Source organism: Monodon monoceros, unplaced genomic scaffold (genome assembly GCF_005190385.1).
Source record: "Monodon monoceros isolate NGI ecotype Baffin Bay Population unplaced genomic scaffold, NGI_Narwhal_1 Super_Scaffold_3, whole genome shotgun sequence".
NCBI classification, from domain to species: domain Eukaryota; kingdom Metazoa; phylum Chordata; class Mammalia; order Artiodactyla; family Monodontidae; genus Monodon; species Monodon monoceros.
In genome coordinates, this window is record NW_021703780.1 from 35504246 (window position 1) to 35519421 (window position 15176).

The following is a 15176-nucleotide window of genomic DNA, read 5'->3' on the forward strand; positions in this document are numbered from 1 at the left end:
GAAGGAGGGAGCATGGAGAAGCCACAAGGCCCTGGCTGGCAGTGGCTGCTCAGAAGTTTCCAGGTGGGGAGGCAGCAGTAAGGACAGGTCTGTGGAAAAGGATCATTAACATGAGTGCCTGATGGCGGCAGCATCAACCCCAGGGCCCACACCACCAGGGCCGGGAAGGGACGCACCCTCTAGGACGGGGCTGTATTTCACAGTTCACAAACCATCAACCCGCCCACTGCTGCCATATGCCAGGACACCTTCACTTTAGGAGCCAGGGACAGCTCTCTGCCTGCACAGTCAGGCACCTGCAGGGCCTGCCAGTGGGACCCTTGTCCTCCCTGAGCCGGTCCCTGGCTCCCAGCCCACTCTCCCCTTTCTCCACTCCCTTTCAGAGACCCTGACCCGCTTCAGGAGACAGAAGTTATCTGGTAATACTGTGGGGTGAGTCAGCTTGCGGCATCACTGCTTCTAGAAGAAACTGCATTTTAAGAGACTTCCCCAGGAAGAGAAACAAAAGCCTGAAAATGTAATGATGGGACTTTGGGCAGTGGGAGGAGCAGTGTCCCAATAGCCCCCTGGCTTATTTATGAACAAAATCAGGAAAGGACAAAGGCAGAGAACGGGAGGCACCAGGTCTGATTTAAGCAACTAGAAGGGCCCCCAAATGTCTCTCTTATCTGCTGCATGGATGCCTGGAATTCTTCACCAGGGGTTGAGTCTTCTGATATAAGAGCAAACCCAGTCTTCAGGAGTCGATGACCCCAGAGCAGTTATGGTGATCTGGGCTGACTCCATGGAGAGTGAGACTTATATCAGAACCTTCTCTGGAAACCCATTTAGATGGGAGGAAATGGGGAGAAAAGAGGAGGCAGAGGGGCCAGGGGAAGGGAGAGGACATCGCAAAGGGGCCCAAACTGTCGAAGCGCCATGTACCCAGGACGCAGCCCGCAGCAGTGTGACCCTAATAACAGCCACTTGCCACAGCTGGCACAGGGTCTGGCATACAGGAGGCACTCGAATTGATGTTTTCCTTCCTACCTGCTCCTTTCGAACCCTCTCTGCAGGCTGCTAACTCATAGAATCAGGTTTTGAACACCTGCTGTATGCCTGACACCTTTGAACATCACGACCATCTTACAAGGTAGGCACAGCAAATCCCACTTTACAGATGAAGCAACTGAGCCTCTGAGAGGCCACGTGACTTGCCCAAGGTCATCCAGCCAGGAAGCGGCAGAATCAAGATTGCAGCCCTCATGGGGCTTCCCTGGTGGCGCAGTGGTTGAGAGTCCACCTGCCGATGCAGGGGACACGGGTTCGTGCTCCGGTCCAGGAAGATCCCACGTGCCGCGGAGTGGCTGGGCCCGTGAGCCATGGCCACTGAGCCTGCGCGTCCAGAGCCTGTGCTCCGCAACGGGAGACGCCACGACAGTGAGAGGCCCGCATACCGCAAAAAAAAAAAAAAAAAAAGGCTGCAGCCCTCAGCTCTTGGCCTCCAGAGGCCAAAAGTCAGCAGCCAAATTCACTGCTAACAGTCAGCAATGGCCATGTGCCATTTATCTGCCCTTCCTCCAGGCTTGGACTTGCCAACATTCAGCATCCTCCCAGCAGGTCCTCTTGCCAGTTTGCGTCCCCGGCACCCTGCCATTCCTGGGCCCTCTGCTCAGGGCAAGCTGGGAGGGTAGGGAGGCAGTGTGTGCACAGATGTATGTGTTACTGGAACAGTGTCAAGGGATCACCGCGTCCCTGTGAAGCTCAGTGAGCCTATACGAGTGCGTCTGTCAATTATCCTTCATTAGCAGCAAATATTAAAAGCCAGGGCTGGTTCCTGGCCGGGCTGTGGTCCCCAGGTGCCCGTGTTGGCTGGAGATGGGGTGGGTATGGGCACTGTCCGGCTTATCAGCCCAGCTTTATCTGGCCCAGGTGCTGCTGATAAATCATAGCCAGAGGCTTGGCTCTGGTCTTGTCAACACCAGGAGGCAGCCAGCCGCATGCCAGGAGGCCTAGGGATATTTCATTAAGTCAGACCCTGGTGCTGGAACTAAAACCCCCAATTAAACACTTCCCCTCCCGGAAACCGCAGCAGCGTCTGTAATCAAGCTAACAGCCGCCCTTCCACGTGGACGCGGGCACTCAGGGCTGTGGAGAGCCGCTCATGAATCCATTAGCTCCTGCATCCTGGCAACAGCAATGGCCAGCATGGGCTCCTGGGCCCCCATCATCTCCTGGGCCGGGAAGCCAAGATTCAAAGCGGGCAGTCATAGGCCCTCCCCAGAGTGCTGGAATGAGGGTCAAAGGCAGGGCTCGAACTGAAGGTGTCCGCTTGGGGTGGGGGTGAGGGGCAACGCATCACATCACAGCCTAGGAGAAGGAGCTCGGGTGCTGAACGACAGACTCAAGGTCAATCCTGGTTCTGCCCTCAACCAGCTATGGGACCTTGGGCAGACCTCCCCAGGTCTCAGTTTCCTCATCTGTAAAATGGGAACCCTGATAACTTCCCAGGTCTGTGGTGTGAGGATTAGGAGATAAAGCATGTGAAGTGCCTGGTACCTGGTTGGTCTTCAAAACAGAGTCACAGTGAAAGACCTGCTGCCACCCCCCCTGCCCCCACCAATTCCTCAAAAGAGCACCCCTTCACTGGGGGCGGGCTGGAGCTTAGGACACAGCCTCAGCCGGAGCTCCTCCAGGGCCAAGCTGGGGCCTCGGTTTCCCTCTGGCAACCCGGGCCTGCTGTAAAAGCTCAAGGGAAGCACCTGTCAGAGTTTCCAAGAACTGTGAGTTATAGACAATTTTTAAAACATTTTATGACTCTCCTATAATTAGAACCAAGCTAACAGGTAGGGATCAGAAGGGGGTGCAGCTAATGAGACTGGAATGATTTGTAATGAGCAGATCAGCTGTTTGTGGTTAAACAAGGCTGCTGGAGGGCGCTCGGGTGGCAACAGGCTCTCTGAAGCCACTCCAGCCTTCTGGTTTACAGAGAAAATCTTGTGGACGCGAGGCATCTCCTTTGAACGCCTTCCTTCCTTGACTCACCTGTTCCCACCCTCTCTGTGCAATCCCCAGTTCTGAATTAGAGGGGTCAGAATTCAAGGACTTGGCTGGCTTCCCTGGGATACTGTATAGTTCTGAGGCCTGGCCTGGCCCCATCTCTGAGCCTGACATCCTCCCTCCCTGGAGGGCACTTTTTCCCCCTTCTCCATCTGCCTGTTCTTCCAGGCCTGGCCCCGATATCACCTCCCTCTGGAAGCCTTCCTGGTGCCACACCCCAGGCAGAAGAGGTGGCCCTGACCTCCCTCAGCACCACTTCCCAGGCCCCTGAGGTGACCTCTTCAGCCCCATGGGGAAGGTCACCCCTTCTCCCCAACACCCACATACTCACACACCCCTAAGGTCTCACTGACATCCCCAGCTCCTGACACAGACCTGCCCCGGGGAATTGTTCTGAATTTAATTCTTTCTCTAGTCACTCATTCTTCTTCCCTGCTCTGCACCCCAGAAGGCTGACCCCTGTGGACAGCATCACTTGGGCTCTTTGCCCTCTGCTGGGTTTGGCCAATGGGAGGCACCAGCAGAAGGTAGGAGGGTGGAAGGAGAGAGAGGCTGGGGTATTTCTCCCTTGCTCCCTTCTTGCCTTGATTCTGAGGTTCTGGCAGTGGCATTGCCCCTCTGTGGCCAAGGCCCTGCCCTGCTGGCGGCCTCTGCATCACCACGACCTCCAGCTGTTCCTGCCCCACGCGGATCTAGGGATGCTAAAGCTTCCCACTGTTGTGGTCCTTGGTGCTTTATGTACCTCTCTGGCCCCTTAACCCTGCCAGCCTCTGAAGTGGCCCCTCCATTAAATTCTTTTCAAATTCCCAGCTGAGTGTGTTTTCTGCCAGGACCCTGCCTGAGACCCGTCCCCCTTGTTTCTCCCCACTTCGAACTCCCACTACGACGTTTTTCCACAGTCTACCCCCTTGATCAGCCCAAGAAAGTTCCAGAACTGCCCCCTTCCTGCTCCCCCATGCTCTGGGAAGGGGTGAGGGGAGCCCCTAGTGCCAGCTTCTGCCAAGCGGAACAGCCAGGACAGGCCAGAGACAGCAATTATGCTGCAGGAGCCCACGGTGGGTGTCTCTGCAGGTCCCTAACTCAGAGAGAGGGGAGAGGGAGGCAGAGTCTGTGATGCCACGTGTCAGAAAAGGGAGTGAATTAGCTTGGTGAGTCAGGGGAGTGGGGCGGGGGCTGGCAGGGGGCCTGCACAGTGGCTGCTATCTTCACAGAGAAAGCAATAAAACCGTGTTCGCTCATAAACGGGCACCACCAGGACCTATTTCCTGCTCAAATAAAATTAAAGGTGATGGATGGAGCCGCGAGCGGCAGGCAGAGCTGGGGACAGCTTAGTGCTGAGTGATGGGCCCTGTCCTGCGCCTGGCTCCCTGGGGTCTAGAGGCCCGGCCCCAGCTGGACAGACAGCCAGTCCCAAACCACTGGGGAGCAAGGAAAGTGTGCGTATTGCGGGAAGTGGACGAGGTAAGTCAGGTAGGTGGAAGAAATTAACAGCAACCATTTTTCAAGAACCTACAATCCTCCCAACACCCCCATCACCTGGCTTTATCCCATCTCCCACATGGCAAGCTGAGGCACAGAGAGGTCTAGAAATTCACTCAAGCTCACACAGCCACTCAGAGCAGCATCAGGCAGAACCATAAGATTGTACAACTCGACGTTTTCATCTCCGGGGGGAGGGCAGGCAGCTCACCGCTCTCCCTCGGGGTGTGCCCAGCCAGCAGAGGCCCAGGCCACTCGCCTGTCCCCATACCCAGAGCCACGTGCACAGGAACACACACACATGCACACATACATGCCTGCACACTGGAGGAAGCCTGGTGTAGCAGTGAAACATGCTTACTCTAAACCAGACTCCTCGGCTTATTCCTGGGTCTGCTACTCACTTGCTGTGTGAGCTTGGAAAAGTCACTTAGCATCTCTGTGCCTCAGTTTCCTCCTCTGTAAAAGGGGAGGGTCACCAGAGTGCTTGCCTCGCAGGGTTGTGTGAGGATTAAATGAGTGTAGGTGTGTAAAGTGCTTACAGCTGGCCGCAGAAATGCTGCGTGAAGGGCACTGATCCGCTCTGTGTCTTACGCAGGCGCCTGCCTCTTTCCAGGCCCAGGCTCTCCCTGTGCACCTCAGGGTGGGGTGGGTACACTGGGAGGGAACAGCAGGAGAGAGTCTCCTCAGGACTCCTGCCTGGGCTTCACTGACTCCAGTCCTGTGTTCTGAGGTGAGGCTCACACCGGGCCCTGCCAGGTGCCCTGATGTTCCGCTAAGGGGCTGCCTCTCCCAGGAAGCCCTCTAGCTTCCCAGAGTATGACCTCAATCACACTTGCTTCCGGGCCAGTTTCTGCTTGGTCTCAGGCCCCTTCGGTGCACTGTAATTAAGAGCACAGGCTGGCTTCAAATCCTGGCCCTGCCATTTACCACGTCATCTGGAGCGAGTGACTTAAGCTTTCTGGGGCCTCAGTTTCCCTATCTGTACAAAACAATCATACCCACGGGGTAGTTGTAAAGATTAATTGAATACTCGGCTTTTAGGGCAGGACTGGGCACATAGCAGGTACTTAACACCATTATTATAAAGTAGTACCCTTTCTCCCGTCCCGAGACTGTGAGCTCTTTGAGGCAAGGGCGCTTGTCTCCTGTTAGCCTCCCTGGTGCCTGGGACAGGTGGGTGGGTGTTGGGGGGCACATTAACTCCCCCTCCAGTCAGAGCTCCCCCTGCAGATCTCTGTACTCCAAAGAGTCTCAGCTTTCCCAGTGCAGGCTGTCCCCTGCAGACAGGAGTGAGCCGGGGAGGGTCTGGGGGGCAACTTTACCAAGCCCCCGATCACTACTCCCGTCTGGGTTCATCTGAGCAGTGAACCCCTGAAGAGTCAGGAGGTGGCTACAGGCCACTACCAGGTGGGCGGCACCTACAAACACACACATTACGCACACACACACACACACACACACACACGCATCAGAGCAATGACACCTCTGAGTAACCCTACCCCACACCGAACCCCCAGGAACTGTTCCTACCTGACTCCTTTCCTGATGCAGGAGGGTGCTCATTTCTTTCTTAAGTCAGACGCCACGATTTCCCCGCAGACCCCACCTGCCAGATGGGCCTCAGGCCCAGGTTACACCGGATGCCACCCCCTACTGCTCCCCACCCCCAGGGAAAGAAAGGCAGACCACCAGGAGGAGGCCCAAAGACCTCCTGGAGCAGGGAGGCTGCGTCTCAGGGGAAAGGAGGCGGCATGAACCCCGTGCCAACTCCACTCCCACCCCAGCCTCCTGGGCACAGGGTGGGGGAGGGAACTCACCACTGCTGGCCCAGGGCAGGTACCAGGGGCAGCTGACGTTCACGAAGGAGCCCGGCGGCCCATCCGGCCAGCAGGCATAGTCATCAAAGGTCCGGTTGCAGAACAGGCCTGGTGCAGCGGGACGATGGCATCTGAGTCCCAGCCTGGCTGGGGCACTTCCCCCCAAAGTTCCCCACCGGGGAGGCTGCCCGGCAGAAACCTGTGCTCGGCTCACCTCCACTGAGGCTTCCTACCCACCCAGCACATTCCCACCCAGCAGGTGCCACTTATCAGCAGTGGGACTTGCAGCAAAGTACTTAAGGTCTCTGTTTTCTCACCTGGAAAATGGGGTTGATCCCCAGCCCACAGGGCTTTGTGGGGACAAACAGCATAGCTAGCATAGATAACTGAGCATAGTAAGTGCTCAATAAACGATCCTCGTGGGCCTGTTATTAAATTACACACCACGGATGAGGGGGACGGTAGCTCTCCAGGCTAAGAGAACCCTCCTCAGGTGACTGGGTCATGACTGCAGGTCAGGACTGGAACACAGGCCTATCAATCCTCCGCTCTTTTTTTTCTTTTTTTTAACATCTTTATTGGAGTATAATTGCTTTACGTGGTGTGTTAGTTTCTGCTGTACGATGAAGTGAATCAGCTATATGTATACATATATCCCCATATCCCCTCCCTCTTGCATCTCCCTCCCACTCTCCCTATCCCACCCCTCCAGGTGTTCACAAAGCACCGAGCTGATCTCCCTGTGTATATATGTCCATGCCACTCTCTCACTTCGTCACAGCTTACCCTTCCCGCTCCCCGCGTCCTCAAGTCCATTCTGTATGTCACTCCCCCTAAACGTTTATTACTATAAGTACGTGGGTTGGGCCTCCTGCCCTGGCACAGGCTGGGAAGTGCTGAGGAGGGCGCAGAATAGAAAGGCCAGGTGTCTGCTCCTGAGGGGCCCCAGTCAGGGGCGGGGGGGAACACAGCAGCTACGAGGCCGCACCCCAAGGCATAGGGTAGATGAGGGGTCCTAGAGAGGCAAATGATGCCCAGCCAGGCGTGGGGCCTCCCAACGCCGTGGAGAGCTGGTTGGGTGCACTCACCTGTGGCTGGGGGCGGAGCCTCGGTCAGGAAGCGCTGGCACTGGCGTCGGTATTCTCGCCATTTCTCCACTGTCTCTGAGAGGGACACGGTGGCACCCTGGGGAGAAGAAAAGGGGGCCCCTTAGGTCCAACCAACCTCTCTTTTATGCCCAACCCCACACACACACTTGGTTTCTTGATGTCCAGGGGACCTTAGAGCCCCAAACTCCACAGGCTTTGGCCATCTCTGAAAGAGGGTGACAACACAAAGAGGGGCTCCAGGTGGATGTTTTTATATCTTTATCCCTCCCAGGGCACAGCCTGGGGTGTAGTAAATGTCCAGCCAGTGGCTACTGAAAGGACACTGTTGGGGGTGAGCGGGGGAAGGGCCACTGGCTGGGTGTGTGTCTCATTCATGGTTTCATCTGCCCTCACCCAGCAGAGAGCGTTCCTGAGGGCCCTGGGCTTTGTGACTGCCACGGGCTCCTTTCCAGCACCCAGTCAGCCTTCCTGCGAGGTTCTCACACTTTCATCCACCAGTCTTGAAGGCAACACGCAGGCCCAGAGTGGGAGAGGGGCTCAGTCAAGGTCACACAGCACCCCAAGGAGCAGAGCTAAGGCTAGGACCTGGAGTCTCCCAGATCAGTGAGTGTGACGCAGCAGTGGAAGGTGTGGGCTGAGGTGGGATTCAGCGCTGGTAATGCTGACCACTAGCATCCCTCCTGCAAAATGCAGTCATGTTACCTGGGAGGTCAACATGACCCCCACCGTCTCCTTGTAGCATAACACCACAGATCAAATATTCAGCTCTATCAGGTGCAGGAGAAGTCCTGAGGACATGGGGTGAAGGGGTCAGAAAAGTTCCAGAACACAGAGATTGGGTCTGCAATGGGAGGGGTCCCCCTCTCTGTGAATAGATAAGGTAACAGAACTGGCTTTTTAGCAGAGACCCAAGCAGATGCACCCAAGTGAGAATTATCCACGCCCAGACCTTTTAGTGTACTTCTTTAGATACGTCTTGGGACTATGTTTCTTTTTTATTTGTATTTTTTCCTGAACAGGCTTAAGATTATAAATATTCCTCCTTTAGAGCCTGCAGACACACAGATGACCAGGGAGCCCCTTGTATAAAATTTAGGACCTATACATAATTTAAAACAAAATTTCACTCTTTGAAATCACAAAAATATACATGCGTGCTGAAATTAAAACAGCTTCATTTGGGGAGTTTGCACCACCCTTGACGCGTGGTACCCTAAGCACACTGGATCTGGTTTCCGGGTAATCCTGCCCAGGTTTAGGCTGTGCTGGGGCTTACAAGACGCTTCCCGTAAAGACACAGGTTGCCTTGGGCTCATCCCTGGCGGCACAGGAAGCCCTAGGGAGGGGACAAAGCTTGCCTGACAAGCAAGGGGACAGTCTTGGAGTAAGTGTGCTGAGGCCACAGGCAGAGCTACCTGAAAGACAGTGCTCTTCTGAGCGCAAAGGTCAAGTGCATTTGTTAAACAAATAAGTAAGGAATCAAACCCAACAGCGAAGGCAGTGTCAATTTTAGCTACAACTGAGGGGTCAGCACAGTTTTCACTAGTGCCAGTCCTGGGGGATCCACCCCCCGACCCCCGCCCGCTTTCCTTCTCCTCCCCGGAATGGAGGAAAGCAGGCAGCAAGCAAGGTCGCTGCTGGGAACTGGGGCAGAAGGTGTGTCTGGGGCAGGGAGTGCGGACTAGGAAGCCCATGGGAACCAGAAGTCTCAGGGTGGAGAGAAAGGCAAAGGACAGCACCGCGAAGCCAGCCTGGCCACCAGCGCCCCGGAGAGCCTCGAGACAGAGGCAGCCCTGTCGCCTGCTCGGAGCAGAGCCTCGGACAAGAAACCATCTTCAGACGGGGGCTCCCTGAGGGCAGGGCTGTGTCGCCCTCAGGCTGGGGCTCCTTAAGAACAGGGGTTGTGTCCCCCCTGAGACAGCTTCCTGACAACAGGGGTCCACCGTCTGCCTCCTGCCCCAGCTGAAGTTCTCCAAATACTGCTCACCGCACCCGCCCTGCCCAAACACACGAACTACCAGACCTCTGGCCTCTCCCCACCTGGCGTTTATGGAAGGAATACTGTACCAGGCTCTGGGTGGGGGGACGGACTGGGGGGACATGGGGAGCGCAGAGATGAAGGCCAGAGCCTTGGCCTGAGACAGTCCCCAGGCTACTCGGGGGTGGGGTGGGAGCAAATGCTCTTCAGGACACAGCAGAGAAGGCAGCGGTGAAAGTGCTCAGGGAATGGCTGGGGCAGGGCTCGGTGAAGACTTGAGAGCCCTGGGGGACGCCGGGGATTGTGAGCTGGGGTTGGCGAAGGGAAGGGGTGTAGGGAGAGACTGGGACCAGCAAGGGCAGAGGGTGGGCATTTCAGCAGGAGGACCCAGCAGGAACGAAGGGGCAGAAGTGGGGACGTCGGTGCTCTGGTGAGCAAGCAGAAGACAGCCTTGGACTGATGTTCAGGAGAATTTTCTGGGCCAGGGAGAGAGCAGTAGGCAGGACCTGGGACAGATGTGAGGCTCCGGTCTGGAACGAGGCTGGGGTCACCCGGTGCAGCAGGGGCCAGGGGTTCAGGGGAACACAGTTACACAGAGAAGCGTGAATAGCCCTGGCTTTGGGCTCAGAGCCAGGCCTGACCCTGGCTCTCCCGTAAATTAAGTTTGTGACCTTGCGCAAGAGTTTTAACTTCTAGCCTGAGCTCACACCTGCACAAATTGGGAATAATGATAGTCTCTGCCTCCCCGTGAGCATTAAGTGAGTTAATGCTTAGAAGGGCCCCTGGCACGTGGAAAATCCACAGTCAACGGCAGCTGTCTTCGATTTCTGCTGTTGACAGGAGACGGCAGAGCAGACTGGGCGGCCAGGTTTCCTGGGGAGTCCGGGTCCCACCCCTCCCTCATTTCTAGGAACAACAAACTCCCAGCAGGAGGAAAGGAGCATATTTTCCTGCCAACGACCGATCATCCTGCTTAATTTGTGGCATCTTCCAGCTGCAACATAGCCATTAGCAAAGCCTCCATGCCCGAGGGCAAGGAACTGTGAGGAGGGGCAAGGCCCTGCCCACCAGCCTCGGACCCATTTCATCCTCCTGTGATGTGAGTCCCCGCTCCAGGCCTGGTGAGGAGGGGCTGGGGGTGGTAAGTGGTGGGGAGGATGCAGTGGTGGAGGCCCCTGCCCCTCAGAGGCAGCAGAGCTGGCCGGGAGATCAGGGCAGCAGTGGGGGGCCCAGCGGACCAGGGTGAGGGCAGCTTGGCAGTTTTTAGAATCAGGACTCACCAGGCTTCATGGGAGTTCTCTGATGCGGGGGTAAAGGCAAAGGGGGACAACGCCTGGGGCGGAGTTTACAGTAAGGAGAGGGCGTCTCTTAGATCCAGGTGTTTGGGAAGGAAGCAGGAGGTGACAAAGAAGATGCCAGGAAGGAGTGGTGGGCAGAAGAGAGCACTGGACAGAGAGTCACACGTCCTTGGTTTAAATTCCAGCTCTGTCTGTTAACGTGGGACTGATGGGACAAATTTTAATCTTCTGGGACCTCAGTTTCCTTATCTGTAAAATGGGCATATCGTTCTTTTCAAAGAGTTCCTGTACAGATCCAGCAAGATAAAGTAGTGGAAACCTTTAGGAATTATCCAGCCCTGTACGAGTGAGCAGTGTTCTAAGGAAGAAGAGCAGGAAGAGAAGGATGTGGAGAGGGTGAGGGGCTTTCCAACACCCCAGGACGGCATGCTTTCTCCAAACACTGGCTGCTAATGTGAAGAATTCCTCCGGCAGTTTCATTTCTCAGTGTGAATAAGTGCACCAGATTCTTTCCTTTTCTGGGAACCTTTCTGATAGAGGGGAAGGAGGAAAGAGAGGCCACTAAGGTGGGAAAAATGGGAGAGGGCCTCCCCAAAGGAAAAAGAGGGCTCCCATGACAACTCTGGCGCCTCCCAACAGATGCAGCCCTGCATCTTCCCTGCAGCTCCTCCCAGGACCCCTGCCTCCTTCTTCTCTGCCCAACTTCCAGAGCCCAACCATCCCCGAGGCCCTCTGAGACCTGGAGGGATGGTGCTGCTGGACCCTGGGCTCTTGGCCCCATTTTTTTTCCTTATAGACTCCAGATACATGAGCAGAAGGGCAGGGAAAGGAAGACCACACACACATTCATTCTCACGTGCACCAGACCCCTCACATGGATACACTGTCACACACATTACCACACGTGTGTGGAGCACACGCTTACATACTAAGATATGACACGGAGTCTCTCTCCCACACATGAACACATAGACTGTCAGGTACGTACACACACACACACACACACACACACACACCCCTTGACTGACATATACTAAAGTCACACTGTCACATGCATAAGTACAGAGAAACAGACACACATTCTGTCACAAGCACACTTTTCTCACCCACACACAGACACACACTGGCAGACACTCATTCACACACTAAGATGTCTCTCTCATACACACACAGACTTCCCATAGATGCAGTATCACACTTGGAGTCACAAACACATACACACTGTCAGACACACAATGACATGCTGAGATGTTTCATACACGGGGACTCACAGGCAGGCTGTCATACAGAGGGTCACATACAAGTACAGAGGAGAAACAGGGGTTCATACAGCCCACACCCCTCTCCCCCTGGTCCCTCTCTCTTTGTCTCTCTCTCTACCTGTCTCTATCCTGTATCTCTGTATCTCTCTATCTCACACGCACACAGAGGAATCTGTTCAGGGGCAGGCTGCAGCTAAGGAGCAGCCTGTTCTTCCTCAGAGCAAGGCATCCAAGGGCAGGATGTGGTTTCTTGGTTGCTCTGCCCTGGCCCCCACCAGACTCCATGTCTGGGAGGGAGCCCAGCTCAGGACAAAGTCCACGGTGACCGCCGTGCACCCTGGACTCCGTCCACCCTTCACTAGAGTGCAGAGGCACGGGGCCTCTGACAGCCCCCCTCCCAGCCCTCTTCCCCTGCCCTGGAGAAGGCTTCCAGATTCCCGAGGACAAGTGGGTCAGATCCCCCAAGTGACTAAAGCTGCCATTTCTGGGCACCAGCGTCCCAACCCTCTCCATTACCCCATGGGGCAGGGCTGGTGATCCCTATTTACAGATGAGGAAACAGGTTCCGGATGGTCAGATGTCCTGCCCAAGATCACCAGCTAACCGCAGACCTGATATCTGAACCCGGTTTTGTCTGGTTCTAATTTGGAGTGTCAAAGTCTTGCCCGTCTCCTCAGTAGACCAGCTCCCTCACAGGGGTCTTGCGGAGGAAAATTATAGGGGAGGGGGTGGTCCTTCCCAGCAACAATGAAGGAGTAACCTAGGTCCCCTTCTTCAGAGGTCAGTTCTGCCACCCTCCTGCCGGCACTCCCTTCCAGCCTGGCCAGCCTGACTGTGGGCAGCTCACTCCATTTTCCCTTCAGTCCCACTTGGGTGAGCAGGTATTAGGCACCAGCCCAGCCCCGCACCCCTTTGCCCTCTCTGTTCCTGGACTGCTGGGTTCACCTTACACAGGGAACCCTCCTTTTCTGAGATTCGTCCCCACCGGCAGTGACATGAAGGGAGCAACCTAGTCTTGCTGATCTCATGAACAGAAAATAGATTACAGAATTCACCATTGTTTAGAGTCACACGTGGGCATGAGGTTGTGTCGCAATTACTGCAGTCTGACCTCAAAGCCTGTCACTCAGATCTCCACGGGTCAGGGATGCTCACAGCAGGGCAACCCCCGAAGCTCCCCCTCTCTGCTCACAGCCTGGCTCATCCTGCCCTTCTCTGTCACCCCAGGACTGTTATGGCCCCAGGATATTGGGCTTTTGGCCCAGGGCTGAGGAATGAGGGGTGGGAAGAAAGGGCAGGTTCAAGGAGCCTGACTCCTCTGGGCAAAGGAACTCTGGGGAGAATACAGGCAGCATTCAGAACCTCTCCTCTTCCCTTAATCCAAAGCCAGTCTGCAAATGGCCTGGAGCAGGATGGGAGCAGGCAGCAGAGCCTTCGGCCCCAGCCCCGCCCCAGCCGGAGGAGGAGGTGAGAGAGAAGCAGGTAGTGGGTCTGCAGTTCTGGCTCCCAAAAGATCCCACGCACACCAGGGAGGCCAAAGTCTGGTTGAGCGTCGGGGGGACAGTGGTGTGGAAGGAGATGCCTCCTGCAGCTGGGGCAGTAGCTGGGCTGGGGACAGGGAGAGGGAGGGAATGAGTCTGGAAAAAAACGTGGGGGCTGAAGAAGGGCTGGCACCTTAGCTGGGAGGCATATCTGTCCACATCTGGATTCTCAGCCAGGGGTGGAGTCGGCACTCATCAAAGACCCCTCCTCCCGCCTTCCACCTGCGCTGGGACAAATTTCAAGGCCTGTGAAAGCCCCCTCCCCAAAGCTCTTCAGGTCTGGGGGTAAGAGTGGGAGGTCACGGGAAGACACGGCTCTCTGGCATAGGAAAGCCTGCACCTCCTCTCTGCTCAAGCCTCTCACAGCATCTCTGGACAACTCCTCTCTCCTAAAGCAGGCTGACCAAAGCCCCCAGCCCAGGAGCCTGGAGGCAGGAAAGGCAGAGAGGGGCTGCAGGGGTCCACCTGTGGTCAGCCCTCCAAGGGCATCCAGGAGGCCAAGGTGTCTCCAAGTGTCCCAGTATGGGCTCTGGTGCATGTTGACCACCAAGGGGGTCAAAATGGGGGTGTGTCAGGCGAGTGTGTGAGGGGAGGCCTGCCTGCTTCTAGAGGAGCAGGGAGCCTTCTAGCGTTTGCCTTGGCGCGGAGCTGGGAACAGGGGTGGTTCTCGAGTTCCAGCTGGGAGGTCAGGGGGAAGGACAGCAAGTTGCCACCGCAGGGTACCTGGGGCTATGAGTCAAAGGCTGTGCTGGGGGGCTGGTGGGGAGGGATAGAGCTGGGGGTCCACGCCCAGGCCTCTCTGCCTTCCCAGGGGGTCTTTGATAGTGAGCGGGGCACGGCGGGGAGGGGTCTGGGGCACAGTGGAAAAGGGGAGGTCGGGGAGCTCGGCCTGTGGCCGGGCCGCTGGCACGGGTTTGCGGCATACGGAGTTGGGAAAGTGGTCGGGGGGAGATGCGGCGCAGAAGTCAGCGCACGGCGGCCGCGGGACAGCCGGTGGCCCGGCAGAGGGGCCCGGGCGGCCAGGAAGGGGGCGCCTGGCTGGGGCTGCGGGAGGCGTCCGCCGTCCGAGCCCCCACCTCCAACACCCAAGTCTCCAGGTCCCACTGCCCGAGGCTTGGGTTCCCGCCGCCCGCGGTCGCGGAGTTTCGCTCAAGTCGCGGCCGCCGCTGCCCGGACGCCGCGCCCGCAGCAGCCCACGCCGCCGCCTCCCCCGCCCCGGGGCCCGCGGGTCTCACCTGGGGGCGGGGGCCGGCCCTGCCCACCGCCCCGAGCAGCAGCAGCGCCAGGCGGAGCGGCCCGGGGGCGCCGGCCATGGCGGGGCTTTCAGGACTGGGCCATCGCTGCCACCTGCGGCACCGCGCGCGCCACTGAGCCGGGGCGGCGCGGGCGCGGGGGAGGAGCCGGCGCTGGGCTGCCCCGCCCGCAGGAGGGGCCGGGTGGGTCCCGGCTTTCCGCCCCCGCCCGCGGAGGCCCCTGGGCCCGGCCACCTCCGGACCGGAGGTCCCGGGCCCTGCGCTCCGGACTGGCGCCGCTCGAGTTCGGGCAGTGCAGGACCCGGGCCGCCCCCACCCCACAGCCGGCCTTCCTCCCGGATCCCCCCGCTAAAGAAAGCCAAACCACCCCCCAGCTGTCCAGGATACCCCGTAGGGA

At 57.3% G+C, this 15176-nt stretch overlaps 1 protein-coding gene across 3 annotated transcripts in view; it reads right to left on the reverse strand.

Annotated features, from left to right (window-relative positions):
- The window catches only part of GLP1R (glucagon like peptide 1 receptor), a 37505-nt gene extending 22599 nt beyond the window's left edge, over positions 1–14906 (reverse strand). For 2 of the 3 annotated variants that reach the window (XM_029243164.1, XM_029243163.1), the window contains exons 1-4: positions 14762–14906; positions 7427–7523; positions 6339–6446; positions 6052–6063 (exon numbers count right to left, since the gene is read on the reverse strand). In XM_029243164.1, coding sequence (XP_029098997.1) covers positions 6052–6063; positions 6339–6446; positions 7427–7523; positions 14762–14839 — 295 coding nt within the window. In that variant the 5' untranslated portion in view covers positions 14840–14906. The remainder of the gene's footprint in view (positions 1–6051; positions 6064–6338; positions 6447–7426; positions 7524–14761) is intronic. The other variant, XM_029243165.1, reaches the window with a different exon arrangement.
- Between the last annotated feature and the right edge of the window lie 270 nt (positions 14907–15176).